This window comes from Cervus canadensis, chromosome 8 (genome assembly GCF_019320065.1).
Source record: "Cervus canadensis isolate Bull #8, Minnesota chromosome 8, ASM1932006v1, whole genome shotgun sequence".
Classification (NCBI taxonomy): Eukaryota; Metazoa; Chordata; class Mammalia; order Artiodactyla; family Cervidae; genus Cervus; species Cervus canadensis.
This window is the reverse complement of record NC_057393.1, coordinates 23,712,330-23,736,227: the sequence shown is the minus strand read 5'-3', so window position 1 is coordinate 23,736,227 and position 23,898 is coordinate 23,712,330. Positions and strand designations below refer to the sequence as shown.

Genomic DNA, 23,898 nt, shown 5'->3' with positions numbered 1-23,898 from the left:
CGTTTCTATATCTGGACTGAACACTGAGGTTTGGAATAAAAGAAACACTTTGAGGCATAGATTTTAGAGACATTATCTGTTTAATAAATATGATTGTAAAAGCAATAAACAAGAGCAATTATACATTACACTACATAGTATTTAACAAAAAATACATCAAAAAAGTCATTTTAAAATTAGAAGTAGTTCCAATACTATAAGAAAACTTTCTTTTTTTTTTTTTTTTAAATTGGCTTCCTATAAAAATAAGTTGGCAAATGAGGGAATTTCAATGCTCAGTTGGAATCCTGGAAAACACAGAACAGCTGCCAAGCACCCCATTGCTCTCAAAGTTGCTGTTTGGAACTTCTGAAAAAAAGCAAAGCAAACTCTGCATTTTGGAGAGTGAATCCAATTAAAAATAAGGCAAAGGAGGAAACGTTGGTTGGGTAGTTCAGAGTGGAGCATGCGCAGTTTGCCCTCTGGGATTTTGGAAAATGCTTCAATATAAGATTTGCAGTTTGCCCTGAATCTTACCTTTCCCACCCATCCCTCCCTACCCATTCCTCTGGCCTTGAGCCCACCAAACTCCTCAATATGTTTGTACCTGCTGTTAGTGAGTAGGTAGGCACTTGGGTCCCTCCCATTGGTAGGCTCTCATCACTGCCTTCTCTTTGGGATTGAGCTGGTGTGGCCTCCCACGAAGGTTCTCAAACTTTAGTGTATTTCAGAACCACTTGAAGAGCTTGTAAAAACAGTCTTCTGGGCCCCAACTCTGCAGTTTCTAATTCAGTAAATCTGAGGTTAAGGGGACATAAAATCTGCATTTCTAACAAGTCTGATGTGACACTGATACTGCTGGTCTCTGTGTATGACACTTTGAGAACCATGGAGCTAGACCATATGAACCATAAGATCCCCTCTGAGCAATATACTTTGCCTCACCAGTCTCCTGTAGGTGGGAGGGAGCTCTAAGGAGAGGAACATGAGGACCTTGGAGATGCTGAACCTAGAACTGGCCATCTGTGATCACTTTCCAAAATGCCAGGCATCTCATCTCCACCTCTGTTAGACGAGGACTTACAAGCCCATTCTTCCCTATGTCTTCTCGTGTATTCATTTATTCTTGCAACATATAATTTTCTTAATACCTGTTCTAAGCAAGGCACTGTGCTAGATTGAGTATTACTCCTTTTTTCATAGTTTTCCAATTAAAATTAATTGAATTGCAGCTCTGATGACGCCCTGTTCTGTTGTGAATGAGCCTCGTTTGGTTTCCAAACACTGTCTTCCAGATTAAATTTGGGAGGCTCCAACCGAAGAGGATCAGTGAAGATATTTCCTATGGGATAGGAAGCCTGGCAGGTTGGTGGGGATCAATTGAGTTCTACAAATAGATGGCGGCCTCAGGCATAATCTGTTTCCCAGATTCATACCAAGCATCTTCAACCATAAACTCTTCTGCTTGATTAACTTCTGAGTGAAGCTTTGCTACTCTTCTCTACTTGAGCTACACAAAGGCAGGGATCATCAGGATCTCTAGGATACTGCCATTGTCCTTTCTCTTATATTTTAGAGTGGGCTCTATCCAATCCATAATACTTCAAGGGCTGCTGTTGGACATACTTTTGTTTCCCACTCTCTCTGGACCTTCTTTCCTGATGGCCCTGGGAGAACGGGGATTCCTTCCTGCTTTGAGCCAATCTGCTTGAGTCTGCTAACTCCACCCCTTTACGCTTATTAAATTGTCCTTTGCTGATACTATGAGACTCACCGGGCAGAGAGCACACATGTAAGAAGTCTAGGGTCATCCTACATAATCACAATCCCATCCCAATATGACAAGACCTCCATATATTCTTAGACTTTTTGACACTCTTAAACATTAAATCCATTAACTAGGTTCTTCTTCTGCTTAACATCGGTTTTATTTTACAAATAATTTCACTCTACTGTAAGAGAAGAAATACTGGGTAATAGCAACCATCACAGGAGGAAATTGCCCTGCCACACAGTAACACATGCAGAACATTTCTCACAAGAATCTTCTGGAATCTGACTGCAGGAGATATTTGTTAAGCTGTGAGGAAAAACCACCATTCAGTCATACACTTTCTTTTCTAAGGTACATGGGCCAGGTTTGAATTGCTTTGCATATCTCAACTCTTTCATACACATTATGTGTTTCCAGGTGGGGAAAGGCGAGGGTATTTAGAAAAGACAGGTTCTACAGGAGGAGACAAAAAAACAAAACAAAAAAAAAACGTGAAGCTGACCCCTGCAGGGCAGGATGTATATGGAGGCTGCATGCGTGGGCATGTGCAAAGCTGACACAGAGATCAGAAACTTTGGGTGGTGGAGGCAGGGTTGGCAGAGGCGAGGTCAGTTTTTAAGGAACATCAGGATGAGAGTCCAGAATCTAGCAACGTGTTTGGGAAGAAAAGGCAGGAGCTGTTGTAGGATAAGTTGGGGACTGGAAGGAAGAGATACAAAGGCATTGACAGGTCGGGACCACACATGGAGAGCAGACGAATGGGAAGGTCAGAACGTGGCTAGCTGGGATCCTGTTTCCTACACAGGTCAGGAGTCGGGAAAACTAGAGGAGAAGTCGTCATGATTGGAAGGGGGAACGGGAAACCCAGGTCCACTTTTGACACGTTTGCCCCCTGCCTTCTTTCTTTCCTTCCTTCCTTCCCTATTCTGCCTGCATCCATGGAACCTGCAGTTCCTTCTTTGTCCCTACGGCCACTCAGAATGGAGAAGGCCACCTTGTGACCACTGCCAGCCAACAGAGCTCCCCAAGATAACTGAGACGGGGAAAATAGCAACCAGGAAAGTGGAACAGAGAAACAGCTCAGGGTTCTGAACTCCTGTGCATGTCTTTGTGTCTTATGAAAAGAGCCGGGGTGGCTAATCCACCCATCAGCCTATAGTGCTAAAAGAGCTGTTAAATCTAGAGCCAAGAATATTTCCAAAAATACATGCAGATTTCCTTGGCCTATATATGTTAGGAATTTTCTACAAACACGACCGATCAGAAAAAGAGAGAGAGAAGAAGAAAGGGGGAGGGGAGTGTTTTTTCCATTAAAATAGAGCACCTGTACACTGCCCCTCCAAGCATGTTCTCAAGGTACTGTCCACATGCACAGGCTTAAAGCTAAAAACCCTTGTTGTGTCTGAAGAATTAAAAAGTCCCGATGCAGTGAGTGTTTGTTTGTCTGTTGGGATTTTGATTGTTTTTATTTTATTTGTTTGTTTTTGTTTTTACTGGCGTCCTCCAGTCAAACATTTACATAGGTAGGGATTTCTTTTGTGCTTTGATTCTCAGCAACTATGGAAATACTTCCTGGCAAGATAGGAAACAGAACAACAAAGGGGGGAAAAAAAAAAAAAACAAAACACAAAGTTAGTGGTCATGGAGAGGATGCACTTGACAAGAGCGAAATTCTTTCCTGATCAGCAGGTCGCCTGTAGCCTTTGGGGGTTTTCCTTAAATGGCAAACTGGGCCCCAGTCGATCCCCGCTTTGGCGTTGAAGGTGGAGTGGCGTGTCTTGCTCTTTGCAATCGGAGAGATGAGTCACCGGGTTGAGTAGAAGGGGAGGGAGGGGAGGGTAAAGCTACTCTCCTAAGAGAAAACGTGTAACACTTACTCATTTAATGACACTGGAAATGGAAAGGTGTCAGACAAGTTGAAACTGCACTGGGAGCTGTTCCTGATGAAGGAGGGATTGCTACTTTAATAAAGCAAACAGTGCCTACCCTTCACACCCCGTGGAAATGGGATTGAAAACCAAACGACCCACAAAAATGCACTTAGAAGCTTTAGAAATAAATAGACAGGGTGAAAGCTTCTCTGGACTTGAAGACCAAAAAACCTTTTTCTTTTTAACCCAAAGCAATTACGCATTTATCACCTTGTCTCCCGGAATAAAAGGAAGCATGCTGTGAAAACTGGACACCAGATGTGGGGGCTGTTGTTATTATTACCTCCCATACAAGCCAGGCAGCACATTTAAATTTCCCCTTAATACAGCCACAGAACTTTCCCGGACTCGTTTAAAGAGAGGATGCTGTTTCCCTCTAAGCACTTTTTTTTTTCTTTCTTTTCCAGGTTTCAGATTAACAGTCCTAGGTAAGGACCTTCTAGGTGGTTTGGCATTATCACATCAGAGTAAAGCATGAATGCTTACATAACAATGTATCCATCAGTGTCAGCAATGCAGGGTCTAAATGGGAACATTTACAGCTTCCACTCTACCGCCACCAGACAGCAGAAGACTAAGAGAGAAATGGATCACAATGGTGGCTCCACGGATTTATCTAATTTCCTGGGAAATGTCCTCTACAATAAATAGCAGAATATAGCAATTACCCTGAGACTTTCTACACCTAGCTGTAGGATTCCCATGCTTTCTTTCCAGGCAGTGTGAGCCCTACTGAATTATGTTGAAATCCCTTTTCAGACTTCTGGTAGGGCACAGGTGAAAAGGAGGAAGAAATCTGCCAGCTGCCCTAGAACCATCTAACCCTCCAGTGCTCTCTCCAGGAAACTTCACTCCTGACATGTCCTGCCAACTTGATGGCTCTTGTCCTCAGAATTCTTAGGTTCCATGTTTCCTGGGGGACAGTTTTAGATTAAAGCTAGATTAAAAGAAAAAAAAAAAAAACCCAGGGTGATAAGTCTTCCTTCTACATGTGTTTTGGAGCAGTCTGCCATCCTTAGAACTGTCTCCAGCTGAGGGTGCCGGGGCTTGCTCTGGTCGTTATAAACCCTGGCTCCCAAAACCTTCCCAGCCCTCTAGGATCAGCAGCTCTAGCCTCTAAGCTCTGTCCCTCTCATATACTCTTAGAGCACATACTCTGCTCTTTGCCCATGAACACTTGAAGCCCAATGTTTCAGCAAGCATTTTTGCAAAAAAAGGAATAAACTCAGAAGAGAAAAAACTAGACAGGAGCGAGAAAGCTTTTTTTTTCTCTCTCTCTTTTCTAAAGGAAGGAAGCGGGGAAAGAGGCATCTTAGCTGTTTCTCTCAGGGATGTTAGAGCATAGAAAGTGGTTACGTCAAGCCAGAGAGGGGTTAGAAGAGAGCCAGTCATTGACTACTCAGGCTGAAGAGCTGAGGGCTACCAGGAATCATTTACCTATGAGCTGGGACTCCACCTTCTCATCTATCAGCTGGCCAGGCCGCCTGAGTTCAGTCTGAGGGACATAGGGCCTGCTTTCAGGGTGACTGACTCGACTGACCATCTCTCGTTCTTTCTCATTCTGCATCTGGGCATAAACATTAATCCCCGGGATCTTCCTAAAACATTAACAGAAATCATCACTGCTGCGCACGGGACGTGTACATCACAGCCACAAAGGCTTCTGAACCTGTCGGGGAGAAGGAGGAGGGAGGGAGGGAGATTGTGGAGGGGGACACGCACCTTTTGAACTTGTAGATGACGAACACCGCCAGCCCCACAAACACCACGGACAGCAGCATCAGCATGGCGGAGCCGCTGTGGGTTGGAGTGAGGTCCACCAGCGGGGCTAGGAGGGAAAAGCAAGGCATAGTCACCGGCGAGCAGGGGGCTGGGCGTGACTCTGTGACAGGCTTGGGCTGTTCACACGGAGGCATGGTGCGTTCCACGATGCCGCGTGGGACGTGCACACAAGGTGTACCTCACACGGCCGGACATGTGGGTGCATCTGAGCCCGTCCCAGGCCCTAGAACCCTCCAACCGGCCTGTTCAAGAAGTGCAGTGGAACGATTTCAAGCACAGACTGTGGAGTCGGACTGCTTAGGTCCAAGGCCTGCCCCACCACATGCTGGTTATAAGCTGCTGGGCAAGTTACTTCACCTTTCCATGCCTGATGGGGGGAGCTGAAAATAAAAGTACATGTCTCATTGGGTTTTTGTGAGGATTAAATGAATCGATGTATGTAAAGCATGGATAACATTGCTAGGCACATAGTAAGCCCTTTATGAGTCTTAGCTTTTCTTGCTACTGCTATTATTGCTTTGAATAAATATTTATAATATAAATGTTAAATTTTTCTATACTCTGAATGCGAGCTTTTCCCACTAAGTAATGCAGAAAACCAGAAACACTACCAGCAGGAATACTTTCATGAATTATCCAACCCCTCTCACTCCTATCCCAGCAGTTGTCATGTGAGAGAACTGGTTGCTTATATTTTTTACACATAGGAAACTGATGGCTAAGTGAATATTTTACAAGGGCAGCTGCTCTGATGCGGGAGGAAAGATGTGGAATCCGGTGTTGTCTCTGTAACTTGCCAAAGTCCAGACAGCTCGTGCCAGGAGGCGCCAGCCTCTCAGAGGCAGTGAGTCCTCCTCTTGGACCGAACAGATGCCTTGGCATCCATGAAAGATTCTCCCTCCCTGACCTCACTCCTAGAGTGCAGCTCTGGGGAGCATCTCTCTCCATCTCTAAACCCCCCTTCTCTAGCCCAGGCTCAGCCTGCTGTACTTTAATGACTTTGCAATTAATTTCCACCCTCTCAAACACTGACATTTTGCAAACATAGCATAGCTCCAGCATAAAAGGCAAACCACGCATACCCCTTAGAAGCCTGGACGCTGACCTTTACCTTCTGTCAATTTAAGCAAAGCCCAATATCCAGGAACGCAGGTGACCTTTAAGCACCATTTTCTGTGGCTCTTTTCTGTTGAGAGCCAAGAGCACAACGTTCTGGTCCCCCAGATACGAAACTTCAGGATAGGTGTCTGCAATGCTGATGGTTTCGAACAAGACCCAAGCTGCTTCTGCTCTGTCTGGTTATTCAACGATTACATCCCAGGTGTGCAGTAACTATGACTGGAAACTCCATATACCAGTTTTGGCAAAAAACACAAATCAAGCCCTCTTTCTCAGAAAATAGGTTTATTGTTTTCGTAGAATTAGCTTTCAGGAAGGGTTAAAATGAAGCAACCTTTATGATTCTCCTCCCTAAGTCAAGCAGCACTTAAGCCGTGAAATGTGTGTGTGAGGAGACAGGAGGGGTTCACTGAACAGAACGCCCAAGGCAAATGCGTTTTTGGCTCGAAACTGAAAAATAAAGGTCTCTTCCATTTACTTAGGCAAATGCAGGGCAAAGGGGTCTGGGAATACTTCAACACTCACATCATGATGGGTAGAAGGTCAGTGGGGAAAGAATACCTTCCATTTGTCACAGACATTACTGCAACTGAATTTCACTGTGGAGGGCAGGGTGGTGATCTCTACCAGACAGACAGGAACAGTGACGGCCTCACTGGTTAATGTTGCTCCAAAGGACTCAGGACTAGTAAATGAAAGAACTAAGACTTAAAGTCCTTCTTCTCTCTCTCTCTCTCTCTCTCTCTTTCACACACACACACACACACACACACATACACACTTTTCTATATACTTCAACCCTGGGCTAATTTCAGCAGGAGATAACTGGAATTTTAAAAGATAGTTCTGAGAATGGGGATAAAGGCTAAAAGTAAAGCACATGAAGCAAATTAACAAGTGATAAGGTCAGAGTAGTCTTATGTTTTCAAAGGACCAATTAGAATCCTAGATCATACAGTCTTAAACTCTGATAACATGTATATGCACATGCATAGGCATGTGTGTATTTATGGCTGGTGGGCTTCCGCGGTGGCTCAGTGGTAAAGAATCTGTCTGCCAATGCAGGAGACATGGGTTCAGTCCCTGGGTCAGGAAGATACCCTGGAGAAGGAAATGGCAACCCACTCCAGCATTCTTGCCTGGGAAACTGCACAGACAGAAGAGCCTGGCAAGTTATAGGGTTGTAAAAGAGTCAGATACAACCTAGCAACTAAACAACAATTTACCAGTGATAAGTGTGCATAGAGAATGAGCTGTCATGCATCCATCACTCTTCAATAACCATCAACCCAAAGACAGTGCTATTTTATTTCTATCCCTGTGCAGTGCCCACAACCCCAACACTGGGTTATGTTGAAGCAAGTCTCAGCTATTATATAATTTCCTCTGTAACTCTAAAAGATAAAAGTCTCTCTCACTCTATTTCTCTCTGGACATTATCACAATACCATCCTAACACTTTTGGAAATAATACTGGAAAGCAATTAAAGGTAATCTTCTAATGCAAACCCCACATTTGACAGGGAATTAAGGGAGGCCCAGGGAGAAGCTGTGGAATATAAGGATGAGTAAAGGCCAGTAGCTGTTTTAGCTGAACCTCTGATTCCCAGCTGAATGCCCTTTCAGTACAAGCAGAACATCAGTGTTATGGAGAAACCAGGAAGAATACTAAGGCTGCTTGAAAGGGTTGGCATTTGAAACAAATGTAAAACTCAAGTGAGGAAATTGCTGTCGCCAGGTTCTCACTGACACAGAAAGCAGACACACAAATGGACTGTGTCCCTTCTCTTCCCTTCCTCCTCCTCTATCTCCCCATCACCAGCTGAAATCTTCCAAATCTAAATGATTCCCACTCTCATCATCTACAAGTATGCGGCATTAACAATGCTAAGAAATTAGCACATTATTTTGGGAAAATGAGCTCCTGTATCCTGACATCTAAAATGCATGCGCTCCCCCAGGCATCTTTGCATCACGAGTCACTGCTCCGCGGCAAGAAGCAGGCAGCAGCAGTGAGAGGCTGAGGGCTGCGGCCCTCTGTGTTCCGTGGGCCACTCCTGCTTGCCGATCTGTGTCTGAATAAACACAGGGCTACTGCTGCTCCACACAACCGCAGATGCGTGTCACAGTTTGCCCAACATCACTAGGTGGGTTTGTATGCGTTCTGCTGAGGAATGAACACTCATGATAAATGAGCTTTAGCTTACTGTCTGCAATAAGCATAAATTAATCCCTCTCCAATTACAGCCTTAACAAGGTAGAAGGGGCAAATGCTGAGTGGTTTATTTGCCACAGTTGACACACACCATAAAGCATGGACACAAACGTAGAGCCTGTGACTTGACAGATGTAAGGCTGGTGCTGGTACATGTCGGTTCTGCAATCCTGCAGAAATGCACTGAATTATTACATTCTATTCATGAGGACCCGGACTGATTATGATAATAGCGGTGCTTACAGGAATAACAAGAATTCTTGTGAAAAGTGATCCATACACAGTGAGTGCTGAATAAGGTCACAGCTTGAGGCTTGAGTATATGATAGGAGAGTGAACTCAGAATCTTAAGTTTAGGGTGAAATAACTGATATGGTCCCTTTTTGCAATCAGATTCTTACTTGGCCACTTGCCGGCACACTAAATGACTTAAAACAGAACCTTAGTTTCCTCATCTGCAAAATGGAGATAAAACTAGTGCCTGTTTTAGAAAGCGGTGAGAATAAAATAAGATGGAATTTATAAAGTGCTAATATGGTGTCTGGCAGATGGTACATGCCCAGTGGTTTTAAAACCATTATATCATTGCTATTCTATTTCTAAAAGTGTACTCTATAGAGGACAAACCCTGAAAGATGACTAGAGTTCACGGCCAGATAATTTAGGGAAACTGTATATATGATACTCCCCATCTTGGAGATTCAGTATATGAAAGTTCACAGCAGTCCTTCAGGAAGGAAACTCACATGACTTCACCACAGGAGTTCATAAAGTTGTCGGAGCACGGAGCACATGCCCTTTGCCGACCTGGGTCCACACACTTGCTTTAGAGAATACTTCATCTGGAGCATCCCTAATCCCCTCGGCTGCAGCCTTGCCCCTTTGGGTTATTTCCCAGTTTGAAAGTCAACAGTACGGCAGCATCACCCCGGTGGAGCTCCACAAATATCCTTACTGTGGTCTGTACCGATACTCATTCTACCAAAGGGACTTTCTTGGAAATCTTCTACCTGCTCTATGATCCTGGAATTTTGAACTCATGTTGCATTTCTGATCCAGAAGTTAGTGCTGTCAAGGAGTTACAAAAGCAAGTTCAAGTTTGCCAAACTTTGATTTGATTTTTCCTCTCTTGCCTCCAAAGCAGATCTAAGCCAGGCTTTACATACATGCTTTGAATATCACAAAATCCATGTGGCCTGAAATTTCTTTTCCAGAAATTAAAGTCATATGGGACTGGCACGGAGAAAATTTATCTAGCTCACAGGAAGGGTTTACGGGACCTTACGACAGAGCACCCTCATTTCTCTAACAGCCCTTCCTTTCAGTTCAAATTCAAACCTAGAAGTTCTTGGTCCACATAGTGTTGAAGTCTACCTTGGAGGATTTTTGAGTATTACCTTGCTAGCATGTGAAATGAGTACAGTTGAGCGGTTGTTTAAACCAAGAACTTTCAGATATACAACCTGGATTTAGAAAAGGCAGAGGAACCAGAGACCAAATGACCAAGATCTGTTGGATCACAGAAAAAGCCAGAGAATTCCAGAAAAAACATCTACTTCTGCTTCATTGACTATGCTAAAGCCTTGACTGTGTGGATCACAACAAACTGTGGCAAATTCTTAAAGAAATGGGAATACCAGACCATCTTACCTGCCTCCTGAGAAACCTGTATGCAGGTCAAGAAGCAACAGTTAGGACCAGTCATGGAACGATGGACTGGTTGGAAATTGGGAAAGGAGTATGTCAAGGCTGTATAGTGTCACCCTGGTTATTTAACTCCTCTGCAGAGTACATCATGAGAAATGCTGGGCTGGATGAAGCGCAAGCTGGAAGTGAGATTGTCAGGAGAAATATTAATAACCTCATATATGCATGTGACATCACCCTAATGGCAGAAAGCAAAGAGGAATTAAAGAGCCTCTTGATGAAGGTAAAAGAGAAGACTGAAAAAGCTGGCTTTAAACTCAACATTCAAAAAACTAAGATCATGGCATCCAGTCCCATCACTTCATGGCAAATAGATGGGGAAACAATGAAAACAATGACAGACTTTATCTTCTTGGGCTCCAAAATCACTGCAGACGGTGACTGCAGCCATGAAATTAAAAGACGCTTACTCCTTGGAAGAAAAGCTATGACAAACCTAGACAGAGTATTAAAAAGCAGAGACATTACTTTGCCAACAAAGGTCCATCTAGTCAAAGCTATGATTTTTCCAGTAATCATACATGGATGTGAGAGTTAGACCATAAAGAAGGCTGAGCACTGAAGAATTGATGCTTTTGAACTGTGGTGTTGGAGAAGACTCTTGAGAGTCCCTTGGACTGCAAGATCAAACCAGTCAATCCTAAAAGAAATTAATCCTGAATATTCACTGGAAGAACTGATGGTGAATCTGAAGCACCAATACTTCAGCCACCTGATGCAAAGAGCCGACTCATTGGAAAAGACCCTGAGGCTGAGAAAGATTGAAGGCAGACGGGGACGAAGAGATGGTTGGATGGTGCCACCAACTCAATGGACGTGAGCTTGAACAAACTCCAGGATATAGTGAAGGACAGGGAAGCCTGGCGTTGCTGCAGTCCATGGGTTGCACAGAGTTGGACATGACTGAGTGACCTGAACAACGTCAACAAATCCAAACCTAATCACAATAGTAGCTCTATCCTGTTATGACTCCAGGAGAATTTTCTGAACTACCTAAAAGCATCTCAGATCTCCCCGAGGAGAGTGCTCAGCCTCGTTTAGGTTGATTGCACTACTGTATCAATTTTATACTTCTTTCTGTGCCCAAACTGCAGGCTATTTGAATGAAGATTCTCTTACCAAGAGGTGAAATTCATTTCCTCACCCCCTTGAATCTGGGCTAGCACTGGACTTGATTTGGCAATAGAATGCAACATAAGTGATGGTGTGACAGTGTGAGTTTCAAGGTCTTACACAATTTTGCTTTCTCTCTTGGAATCCTGTCACTGCTATGTGAGAGCAAGCCCAGGGAAGCCCACTGAAGTACGAGAAACCACATGCAGCAGAGCTTAATTATCCCAACTGAGGCTATTCTAGGGCAGCCCACAACCAGCCGACCCCAACACAGGGGCAGCCCAGTCAAGATCAGCAGAGCTCTCTACACAACAATACACAGCTAACTGCAGACACACAGGGAGTACCAACAAAATCAGAAGAACCACCAAGCTGATACACAGACTTGTATGCAATAATAAATGCTACTGTTAAGCCACTGAATTTGGGGGTGGTTTGTTACACAGCAATAGCTTACTGACTCCTTCTCTCTTCAAAAACCCTTTTCTTTCAGTGGTTTGAACATCCAATTAGTAATTCTTACTGTTGGACTCTACATTATCCAATTCTTGATATGGACTTTTGTCCCTACTGACAAGGTGCCAGGGTATAAATAAGATGACCATAAATGTTCTTTTCTAAACCAGGGCATTTTAAGAAGGAAAGGGACTGCTATTAAAACTTAAATAGACACAACAGATATGGCCTGACAGCCTTGGTCCCTGTAGGTATAAGAAACTTACTGCCTAACAGGTAGCTTGTCCTAGATTCTGGTATATTCTCTGTATTGTGTATGCATTCTCCTGTCTTCTTTAGTTGTGCCATTTTCTCTGGAAGGCCTTCCCTAAAGGGAACTGCATCTCCTGCATCTTAACTGTGGCTTATTTCCAACCTGACACATGTTTGTACTGTTTCCAAACTGTTCATCTGACCATTCTCTGCCCAGGAGATTTTGGGTACATCTTCAGGGCAGTTAACCTATAGTCATTTCATGCCTTTCTATGGACCCAGGAAATCTTAGGAGAAAAAAAGGTTATGAATCTTCAGAAGCTAATGAACCACTTCATTGCTGGTCCCTGGTATATTTATGAAAGTATCACATTCATTTAGTCACCTTTGGGAAAGGGATATATTGAATATCTCAGCACCTGTTGTTACTTATCATAATACCACAACAGCTTAATAACTGCCAAAAACCACTGTGTCCACATGTCTGTGAAACAACCTAATTATGTGTAGAGGAAAAAAACTATTTGAGAGGAAAAACAGAAGGAAGGAACAGTATTACAAGCATAACTTTACTCACAAAAGACTTGTAAATGAGAACTGTGTAGATCATAAGGCAACCAGAGACTAAAGAGACAGATAAATTTATTGGTTGTGGAAGAATTCCACTAGTGCTAATTTCATCCCTAAATGGAAAATGTTATTGTAACCATCTATTTCACTTTACAGTTCTGAGCTCCACAACTTCACAATTTGGCATCTGCATATATAACAATGTGGCTTATATGATATTGTATTTTCTAAAGCTTCTGGACTCATGCTAATTCTGTTTTCAAGTGAAAGGGTCTTTCTCAACGTAAATTGTTGGGCAGAATATATGATGTATCTTGACCTAGACGGAAATTCTGAGTACCTTATCCCCTCCCACATTGACTCATAACGTATCCAGAGGTAGTAAGTGAAGCTGGGAAATATTAATTCTCTAACATCTCTGTGATAATATCTTTTCATTACACCTGAAAAAGAAATTGAACCAGTCAGCAGCAACCATGGAGGCTAAGATAACACAAGATAACAGTTTTATTAAAAACCCACACATACCCTTGACAAAGGACAGGCTTCCTAAACATAATAGCTTATACAAGGCAACTGCTAGACAGACAGGAGGGGTTGAGGGCAGTTATGTGGTATTAAATTTTTAAAAATTTCAACCTGCGATTTGAGGCTTTGAGAAATATTAAGGTTTTACATTTTTTTACCAATCAGTATCCAAAACCCCAGAAGAAAAGTGACCCTCACCACAAAGCTAAGAGTGGAAGAGCACCCTAATTCTCTAATATGTGCAGAAATACAGAGAGGTGTGGATGTATCACTTTCTGTTCACACTAGCACATTAATAACACCAAGATAATATCATTTGTTTAACTTTCATAAAACCCATGGCTGTTCTGCCACTAACATTCTGGTTCACGCTTTAATCATTTTTCAACTGCTTCACGGTCACAGCTCTTGGCTGGCCTTTGCCATCCATCTAGATTACGGATAGAGTCTATCCCACATTCAGAGGCAGGCTTCATTTTTTTCCCCCTTACTCCCACCGTTGTCTACCCATTTGGCCAATTAAATTGGCTCCATATATACCAAGGAATTAGATTTTCATGTTTATTACTAATTTCCTCCTACACTTAATATCAACGGCTTTTTTTTTTCATTATTATTTTTTTAATGCATGCCTCTGTTTTGAGTGGATGCCCTGAGTTGTAAATCAGATTTATTGCTGGAGACAGACGAGCACCTTTCCTTGTTATGCAGATAGATTTCTGTCTGCAAGAATGCTTGTAAGAGCAGCTGCTGAGACTGGTGAAAGACCTGTCTGCATAAACATCTCTTGGGGAACCTGTTACAAAGGCAGATTCCCAAAGATCCCTGGGATTCTGATTCCAGGAATGCACAGTGAGGCCTGAAGAAGCTCAACTTTGATGAAGCTTCCTCTGAAACTGTGACGCACAGCCAAATTTAAGAACAACTATTTTATAGCAGGGATTGCCTAGCCTAAGCTATAAAGAGATTTTCCAGCCACAGAACAGGCAGATATTTATCCCAAATGTTTTGAGTGAACCAGTTAGCACCAGCTTTTCCAGTCCCACTGTACAGAAGTCTCATCTCTCAAGGTTTAGTTTATTTATCCAATAAATAACTCCTGTGAAATGCACAAAATCCCGAAGTGCTGTTGGTTGTCATTTAATATGAATTCATCTAGTGAAGGCTCTGTGTCCTCAAAAAAAAGGTAGTGTTTCCTTTTGCTTGCTGAGGCATTAACTTCTAGTCTTCGCTGCCCTCATCTCTTCTACCAAAGAAGAAACAATACGTTTTTTAAGCTGCTTTCTCCCTATCCCCTGCTCCCTGTCCCCACCCCCATTCCCAAATATAATTGCTGAATTAATTTATGACCATGGATCCTCACAGGAACAAAGTTACAGACTTTGGTGTAGCTTGAGAGGTTTGTATCAGCAATTAAAACTTTAGTTTATTACCTGTCAGCAGATTCCCTTCACCTGGCGATCTACTAAAAGGTGATAAACTAAAGCTCACAGTTTAAAGCATAGTCTGGCCCTGGTCTCTTCACCTGAGTTTCCACCTCCTAGTCCTAGCTTCCTATTATGGTTCTTTACTTGTCTGTTTTGGAGAAGGAAATGGCAATCCACTCCAGTATTCCTGCCTGGAGAATCCTGTGGACAGAGAAGCCTGGCAGGCTATAGTCCATGGGGTCACAAGAGTTGGACATGACTTGGTGACTAAACCACCACCACCACTTAACTGTTTTATGACACTTGCTTCTCCGGTGTCATAAAGAATATGCTTGCCATGCAGGAGACCTGGGTTCAATCCCTGGGCTGGGAGGAAGATCCCCTGGAGAAGGGAATGGCAACCCACTCCAGTATTCTTGCCTGGAAAATTCCATGGGCAGAGGAGCCAGGTGAATTACAGTCCAGGGGGCTGCAAAGAGTCATCCATGACTAAGCAACGAACACTAGCACCAAACTAACATGACCATGACACTTATCTGCTTTGGCAACTATAAAAGAGATTCTAGGTTTCCAACTCTATCAAATAAATGACCACCTCTTGCTACTCAAATTGAGAAATCCTTATAAAATGGGTAAATACTCTGTAAAACAAGAAAAGATTATTGGCTGTTGACCTATGGTCTTAGAAAATCCTTTCATCTGCCCCTTCTTTCCTTTATCATGTGTATCATACTTTGTAACAGTAAACTAAACATGTGTTAATGAGAGTTTTCTCACATCATGCATGGATGATGAACAAAGTGTATAATATAAATGACATATCAAATAATGACACATTTAATTTCCATGAACTGTATCCCTCTCTCCTTTGCTCATAATTATATCTTCAGTTAATATCCAGTTAGGAATACTTGAGAGTATGTATCTAAATGCCACAACATGTCACACTATGGACTAGTTTACATATAAACCATACTTTGTTTTGCTTCTGCTCAGCATAGCCCCTCAACCTGGCAGGTTTATTTTCTCTGCTTTGAGTGAACTCCTGCTCAGCACAAAGGCTCATTTTTATTGACTCTTGCACATGCAATGCTTTTCATTCTCTTGATTTAGAATTAGGAAAGCTTCATGCAACTAGTATTTGGGCCCCAGATCGAGCCAGTGTACATTGAGCAAGAGTACTAGTTTATTTCATATCCCTGGACAAACCATAGTTCTAAAGGAATCATTGCACAGGGAGGCACAGAGTCATGTGGAGAAGTAAGATGATAAATCGGAAATGGACTGTGTGCCCTTGGGTAAATCCCAAGTTACCAGAAGCAATGAGAAAACTATTGGCATTTTAGAGATATTCTGTTAACAGTCCAGGTTTGTTCTGCTGTAATTAGCTACAGGCATCAAATGTTCTGCAGTCTTGTTGGAAAAACTCTCCCTAAACCATCCCTACATTACACATCACAGCTCTTAAAACACAGGAGAAAATCAATGAATCAATCAATCAATAAAAAGAAGGCCAGGGTAAAAACATGGATAAGAAAGAACTCAAGGGAGACATCACAAAAGATGTGAAGAAGGTCTGGTTTGTTTGATCAGGTAAATGAAGTGTGATCTAAGGTTTGAGACCCTGAGCCCTGTCATGAAGGGAGACAGAGCTTGCTTTGCTCCTTATTTTACTATTCTGGTAAAATACTGGCCGATAAGTTAAATTTGCTTCTGTATCTTTCAGGAACATCTCTCCTGTCAGTCCCTCTCCCACTGTCTTTAGGACTTCTCGTTCACAGAGCTCCAATTTTCCTTCAGTTCACCCATTTTCCACAATATGCATATCAACAACTATCGTACAACTTAAAAAAGATATCTGACATAAGGAAAGCACAGAGGTGGGTTTTCCTGGGATGCTTACTATTTAAATGAAGGCAAGGATCCCCCATTATGGGTAAGAGGTACTAAAACATCCCTTCTGGAGAAAGGAATGGCAAACCACTCTAGTATTCTTGCCAGGAAAATTCCATGGACAGAGAAGCCTGGACAGCTATGTTCAACAGGATCACAGTCAGACATGACTGAGTGGCTAACACACACACACACATTATAACATGACATGGAGACCGGTTCATAGTCCAACACACTGAACCCAAAGGATAACCGAGAAGGCAAGAATTTTGAACCTATCTCTACAGGTTATACAGCCTTAACATACTCCTTTCCTGATTTGGACAAGTCTGTTGTTCCATGTCCAGTTCTAACCGTTGCTTCTTGACATGCATACAGATTACTCAGGAGGCAGGTAAGGTGGTCTGGCATTCCCATCTCTTGACGAACTTTCCACAGATTTTGTAATCCACATAGTCAAAGGCTGTATCTTGTCACCCTGCTTATTTATCTTATATGCAGATTACATCATGCAAAATGCCAGGCTGAATGAAGCACAAGCTGGAATCAAGATTGGCAGGAGAAATATCAATAACCTCAGATATGTAGATGACACCACCCGTATGGCAGAAAGTGAAGAACTAAAGAGCCTCTTGATGAAAGTGAAAGAGAAGAGTGAAAAAGCTGGCTTAAAACTCAGCATTCAGAAAACTAAGATCATGGCATCTGGTCCCATCACTTCATGGGAAATAGATGGGGAAACAGTGGAAACAGTGTCAGACTTTATTTTTTTGGGCTCCATAATCACTTCAGATGATGATTGCAGCCATGAAATTAAGAGACGCTTACTCCTTGGAAGGAAAGTTATGACCAACCTAGATAGCACATTAAAAAGCAGAGACAAAATGGAGACCAAAAGAAAACAGGAGTCGCAATACTCATATCAGATAAAATAGACTTTAAAATAATGGCTGTGAAAAGAGACAAAGAAGGACACTACATAATGATCAAAGGATCAATCCAAGAATAAGATATAACAATTATAAATATATATGCACCCAACATAGGAGCACCGCAATATGTAAGGCAAATGCTAACGAGTATGAAAGGGGAAATTAACAGTAACACAATAATAGTGGGAGACTTTAATACCCCACTCACAACTATGGATAGATCAACTAAACAGAATGTTAACAAGGAAACATAAACTTTAAATGATACAATGGACCAGCTAGACCTAATTGATATCTATAGGATATTTCACCCCAAAACAATCAATTTCACCTTTTTCTCAAGTGCACACGGAACCTTCTCCAGAATAGATCACATCCTGGGCCATAAATCTAGCCTTGGGAAATTAAAAAAATTGAAATCATTCCAGTCATCTTTTCTGACCACAGTGCAGTAAGATTAGATCTCAATTACAGGAAAAAAATTATTAAAAATTCAAACACATGGAGGCTAAATAACACACTTCTGAATAACCAACAAATCACAGAAGAAATCAAAAATCAAAATATGCATAGAAACGAGTGAAAATGAAAACAGAACAACCCAAAATCTATGGGACACTGTAAAAGCAGTGCTAAGGGGAAGGTTCATAGCATTACAGGCTTACCTCAAGAAACAAGAAAAAAGTTAAATAAATAACTTAACTCTACACCTAAAGCAACTAGAGAAGGAAGAAATGAAGAACCCCAGGGTTAGCAGAAGGAAAGAAATCTTAAAAATTAGGGCAGAAATAAATGCAAAAGAAACTAAAGAGACCATAGCAAAAATCAACACAGCTAAAAGCTGTTTTTTTTGAAAAAATAAACAAAATTGACAAATCCTTAGCAAGACTCATTAAGAAACAAAGGAAGAAGAACCAAATTAACAAAATTATAAATGAAAATGGAGAGATCACAATAGACAACACTGAAATACAAAGGATCATAAGAGACTACTACAAGCAGCTCTATGTCAATAAAATGGACAACTTGGAAGAAATGGACAAATTCTTGGAAAAGTATAACTTTCCAAAACTGAACCAGAAAGAAATAGAAGATCTTAACAGATCCATCACAAGCAAGGAAATAAAAACTGTAATCAGAAATCTTCCAGCAAACAAAAGCCCAGGACCAGATGGCTTCACAGCTGAATTCTACCAAAAATTTAGAGAAGAGCTAACACCTATCTTACTCAAACTCTTCCAGAAAATTGCAGAAGAAGGTAAACTTCCAAACTCATTCTACGAGGCCACCATCACCCTAATTCCAAAACCAGACAAAGATGCCACAAAAAAAGAAAACTACAGGCCAATATCACTGATGAACATAGATGCAAAAATCCTTAACAAAATTCTAGCAAACAGAATCCAACAACATATTAAAAAAAATCATACATCATGACCAAGTAGGCTTTATCCCAGGAATGCAAGGATTCTTTAATATCTGCAAATAAATCAATGTAATACACCACATTAACAAATTGAGAGATAAAAACCGTATGATTATCTCAATAGATGCAGAAAAAGCCTTTGACAAAATTTAACATCCATTTATGATTAAAACTCTGCAGAAAGCAGGAATAGAAGGAACATACCTCAACATAATAAAAGCTATATATGACAAACCCACAGCAAGTATTACCCTCAATGGTGAAAAATTGAAAGCATTTCCCCTAAAATCAGGAACAAGACAAGGGTGCCCACTCTCACCACTACTATTCAACATAGTGTTGGAAGTTTTGGCCACAGCAATCAGAGCAGAAAAAGAAGTAAAAGGAATCCAGATAGGAAAGGAAGAAGTGAAACTCACTATTTGCAGATGACATGATCCTCTACATAGAAAACCCTAAAGACTCTACAAGAAAATTACTAGAGCTAATCAATGAATATAGTAAAGTTGCAGGATATAAAATTAACACACAGAAATCCCTTGCATTCCTATACACTAACAATGAGAAAACAGAAAGAGAAATTAAGGAAGCAATACCATTCACCATTGCAACAAAAAGAATAAAATACTTAGGAGTAAATCTACCTAAAGAAACGAAAGACTTATACATAGAAAACTATAAAACAATGATGAAAGAAATCAAAGAGGACACAAACAGATGGAGAAACATACCGTGTTCATGGATTGGAAGAATCAATATTGTCAAAATGACTATACTACCCAAAGCAATCTATAGATTCAATGCAATCCCTATCAAGCTACCAACAGTATTTTTCACAGAACTAGAACAAATAATTTCACAATTTGTATGGAAATACAAAAAACCTCGAATAGCCAAAGCAATCTTGAGAAAGAAAAATGGAACTGGAGGAATCAACCTGCCTGACTTCAGACTATACTACAAAGCCACAGTCATCAAGACAGTGTGGTACTCGCACAAAGACAGAAATATAGATCAATGGAACAGAATAGAAAGCCCAGAGATAAATCCACGAACCTATGGACACCTTATCTTTGACAAAGGAGGCAAGGATACACAATGGAAAAAAGACAACCTTTTTAAGAAGTGGTGCTGGGAAAACTGGTCAACCACTTGTAAAAGAATGGAACTAGAACACTTTTAACACCATACACAAAAATAAACTCAAAATGGATTAAAGATCTAAATGTAAGACCAGAAACTATAAAACTCCTAGAGGAGAACATAGGCAAAACACTCTCTGACATAAATCACAGCAAGATCCTCTATGACCCACCTCCCAGAATATTGGAAATAAAAGCAAAAATAAACAAATGGGGCCTAGTGAAACTTAAAAGCTTTTGCACAACAAAGGAAACTATAAGCAAGGTGAAAAGATAGCCCTCAAATTGGGAGAAAATAATAGCAAACGAAGCAACAGACAAAGGATTAATCTCAAAAATATACAAGCAACTCCTGCAGCTCAATTCCAGAAAAATAAATGACCCAATCAAAAAAATGGGCCAAAGAACTAAACAGACATTTCTCCAAAGAAGACATATAGATGGCTAACAAACACATGAAAAGATGCTCAGCATCACTCATTATCAGAGAAATTGAAATCAAAACCACAATGAGGTACCATTACACGCCAGTCAGGATGGCTGCTATCTAAAAGTCTACAAGCAACAAATGCTGGAGAGGGTGTGCAGAAAAGGGAACCCTCTTACACTGTTGGTGGGAATGCAAATTAGTACAGCCGCTATGGAGAACAGTGTGGAGATTTCTTAAAAACTGGAAATAGAACTGCCATATGACCCAGCAATCCCACTTCTGGGCATACACACCGAGGAAACCAGATCTGAAAGAGACATGTGCACCCCAATGTTCATCGCAGCACTGTTTATAAATAGCCAGGACATGGAAGCAACCTAGATGCCCATCAGCAGATGAATGGATAAGGAAGCTGTGGTACATATACACCATGGAATATTACTCAGCCGTCAAAAAGAATTCATTTGAATCAGTTCTAACGAGATGGATGAAACTAGAGCCCATTATACAGAGTGAAGTAAGCCAGAAAGATAAAGACCAATACAGTATACTAACACATATATATGGAATTTAGAAAGATGGTAATGATAACCCTATATGCAAAACAGAAAAAGAGACACAGATGTACAGAACAGACTTTTGGACTCTGTGGGAGAAGGTGAGGGTGGGATGTTTTGAGAGAACAGTATCGAAACATGTATATTATCAAGGGTGAAACAGATCACCAGCCCAGGTTGGATGCATGAGACAAGTGCTCGGGGCTGGTACACTGGGAAGACCCAGAGGGATGGGGTGGGGAGGGAGGTGGGAGTGGGGATCAGGTTGGGGAATACATGTAAATCCATGGCTGATTCATGTCAATGTATGGCAAAAAGCACTACAATATTGTAAAGAATTTAGCCTCCAACTAATAAAAATAAATGGAAAAATAATTAAAAAAATAAAAAGCAGAGACATTACTTTGCCAAGAAAGGTCCATTTAGTCCAAGCTATGATTTTTCCAGTAGTCATGTATGGATGTGAGAGTTGGACTATAATGAAAGCTGAGTGCCAAAGAATTGATGCTTTTAACTGTGCTATTGGAGAAAACTCTTGAGAGTCCCTTGGACTGCAAGGAGTTCCAGCCAGTCCATCCTAAAGGAAATCAGTTCTGAATATTCATTGGAAAAACTCATGCTGAAGCTGAAGCTCCAATACTTCAGCCACCTGATGTGAAGAACTGACTCATTTGAAAAGACCTGATGCTGGGAAAGATTGAAGGTGGGAGGAGAAGGGGATGACAGAGGATGAGATGGTTGGATGGCATTACTGACTCGATGCACATGAGTCTGAGCAAGCTCCAGGAGTTGGTGATGGACTGGGAAGCCTGGCGTGTTGCAGTCCAAGGGGTCGCAAAGAGTCAGACATGACTGAGTGACTGATCTGAACTGAACTACAGGTTATAAATTAATTATGTGTCTAATTGTTTGTAAAAGCAGTTTTTACTGAACACATGATATGTGCAATTTTCTGTGCTAGATACAATGACAGAGACACTATAAAGACATGGTGAACGGTATCCTTAGGACATTAAACAGGAGAGATGATGAGGATCAGACAGATAGAGCTTAAAAACATCCATGTGAGTTCTGACAAGGGATAGATGATATCCAGGTAAAGGTTTCCAGAAAGACAACATGTAAACGTTAGCATTGAGCTGAACCTTAAAATACAAAGACACTTAGAAGATGTAGAAAATTAGAGAAAGGGGAGTAATGTTCCAATTGGGAATACCAGGAGCAAAGGTACATTTCTATCAAAAAAACAGTGTTTCCAGTCCAGCCCCCAGCTTGACTGAGTCATACTCCCTCTGTCTGCTAAACATGGCACCAGCTGCCACGCGGTCCTAAAAGCCAAAGACAGCCTCTCAAGGCATGGCCCTCTCTCAAACTGCTTGATAACAGCTCCTCATCCCTTCTTATTCTCACACAATCTGAAATCTTTACTTTCTTCCAGAGAGTTTCAGGAACATCGCTATCAGGAGCGGTGAGGACCCCAGGAGGAATTGTACAGAAACTGAAGTAGAGCTAAAAACAAAACAAGGGCTGTGTTAAAAGTTTAGCTTACTTAGACACCAAAGTTAATGAATTCCCAAACAGAACATGTGGGGGAAACAAACGCAATCCAGTCTCTAATGACATCCAGGTACCTGGGAACGCTTACCTTGTGTTCCCATAAAGGCAAACAGGGAACTGAATTTGAAAAACAAAGCACGGCTAGTAAATTCCTGAAAGGAGACAGTTCTTTTTCCTTGGAGACAAACGAAATTATGCATTGCCTCTCCCACCAGCAATATACTCTGGCTCAGATATTTTTAAAAGAAGGCTGTTGAACATCTGCTAAGCAATTAATGGTATGCATCGGCGTGCTGGAATGGTCCCTAGGAAGGTATTAGCAATCCTGCTTATGAGACATGAAATGTTGCAAGCAGTGGTCCTTCTTCCCTTTTTTGAGATTGTATTTTATTTTTGTTTTCTCCTGCCTGCAGAGGGGATGAAAGGAAAGGGAAGGGAGCTTGGGTGGAAGTTCGGCATCAAATTCTCTTGCTCATCATGTCTTCTTTCCCCCAGGTAAGAAACGGGATATTTTTCTGCTTTCTTTTCCTAGCCATCCCAATATGAATGTGTTAATTTCAATTTAAACAAATGGTGGCAACTGCCTCAATCCAACTGATCGCATACCCAACATGCCAAGTTTTCTATGTGTGAAAAGAGAATTCCCTCCACTGTCTTTGTACCATAGTCTACCCTCTGTTCTAATAGTTTAGAAAAAAAAAATCAGGTAGTTAGAGTTAACTTAGGAACAATCTCCAACATAAAACTGATCCCTCCTATATTCTACTTCCTCATCACAGTCATTGAAGAGTGCCAGCCTTAACATAAGCCTTGCCTTCTGCATATGAAAGCCTGGCTGAGAGTGACTTTGTACCTCTCTCCCTTGGAACTGCCTGTCCTAACACTATTATGACAACATGGCTAAAATCAATACAGCAAAAATTTCCAAGACTCAATTACTATGTCAGCCCTTGCCATTCTCTTCTTTTATTCTTCAAACCGGAGCTGATTACCCACATATAAGTCTCCGTTCACTCTGGTCATCCTAGGAAGCACAAAAGGCCAGGTAATCAGGTTTCAAATTACACTGCCAAAAGGTGTATGACAGATAATATCAGAACCTGGGAAA

At 41.5% G+C, this 23,898-nt stretch overlaps 1 protein-coding gene across 4 annotated transcripts in view; it reads right to left on the bottom strand.

Annotated features, from left to right (window-relative positions):
• Window positions 1–227: 227 nt before the first annotated feature.
• The window catches only part of SORCS1 (sortilin related VPS10 domain containing receptor 1), a 570,351-nt gene continuing 546,680 nt past the window's right edge, over window positions 228–23,898 (bottom strand). The window contains exons 25-27 of one of the 4 annotated variants that reach the window (XM_043476626.1): window positions 5,407–5,512; window positions 5,122–5,282; window positions 228–3,325 (exon numbers count right to left, since the gene is read on the bottom strand). In XM_043476626.1, the coding sequence (XP_043332561.1) occupies window positions 3,261–3,325; window positions 5,122–5,282; window positions 5,407–5,512 (332 nt within the window). In that variant the 3' untranslated portion in view covers window positions 228–3,260. Of the gene's footprint in view, window positions 3,606–5,121; window positions 5,283–5,406; window positions 5,513–23,898 lie in introns of all 4 variants that reach the window. The other 3 variants (XM_043476625.1, XM_043476628.1, XM_043476627.1) reach the window with 3 other exon arrangements.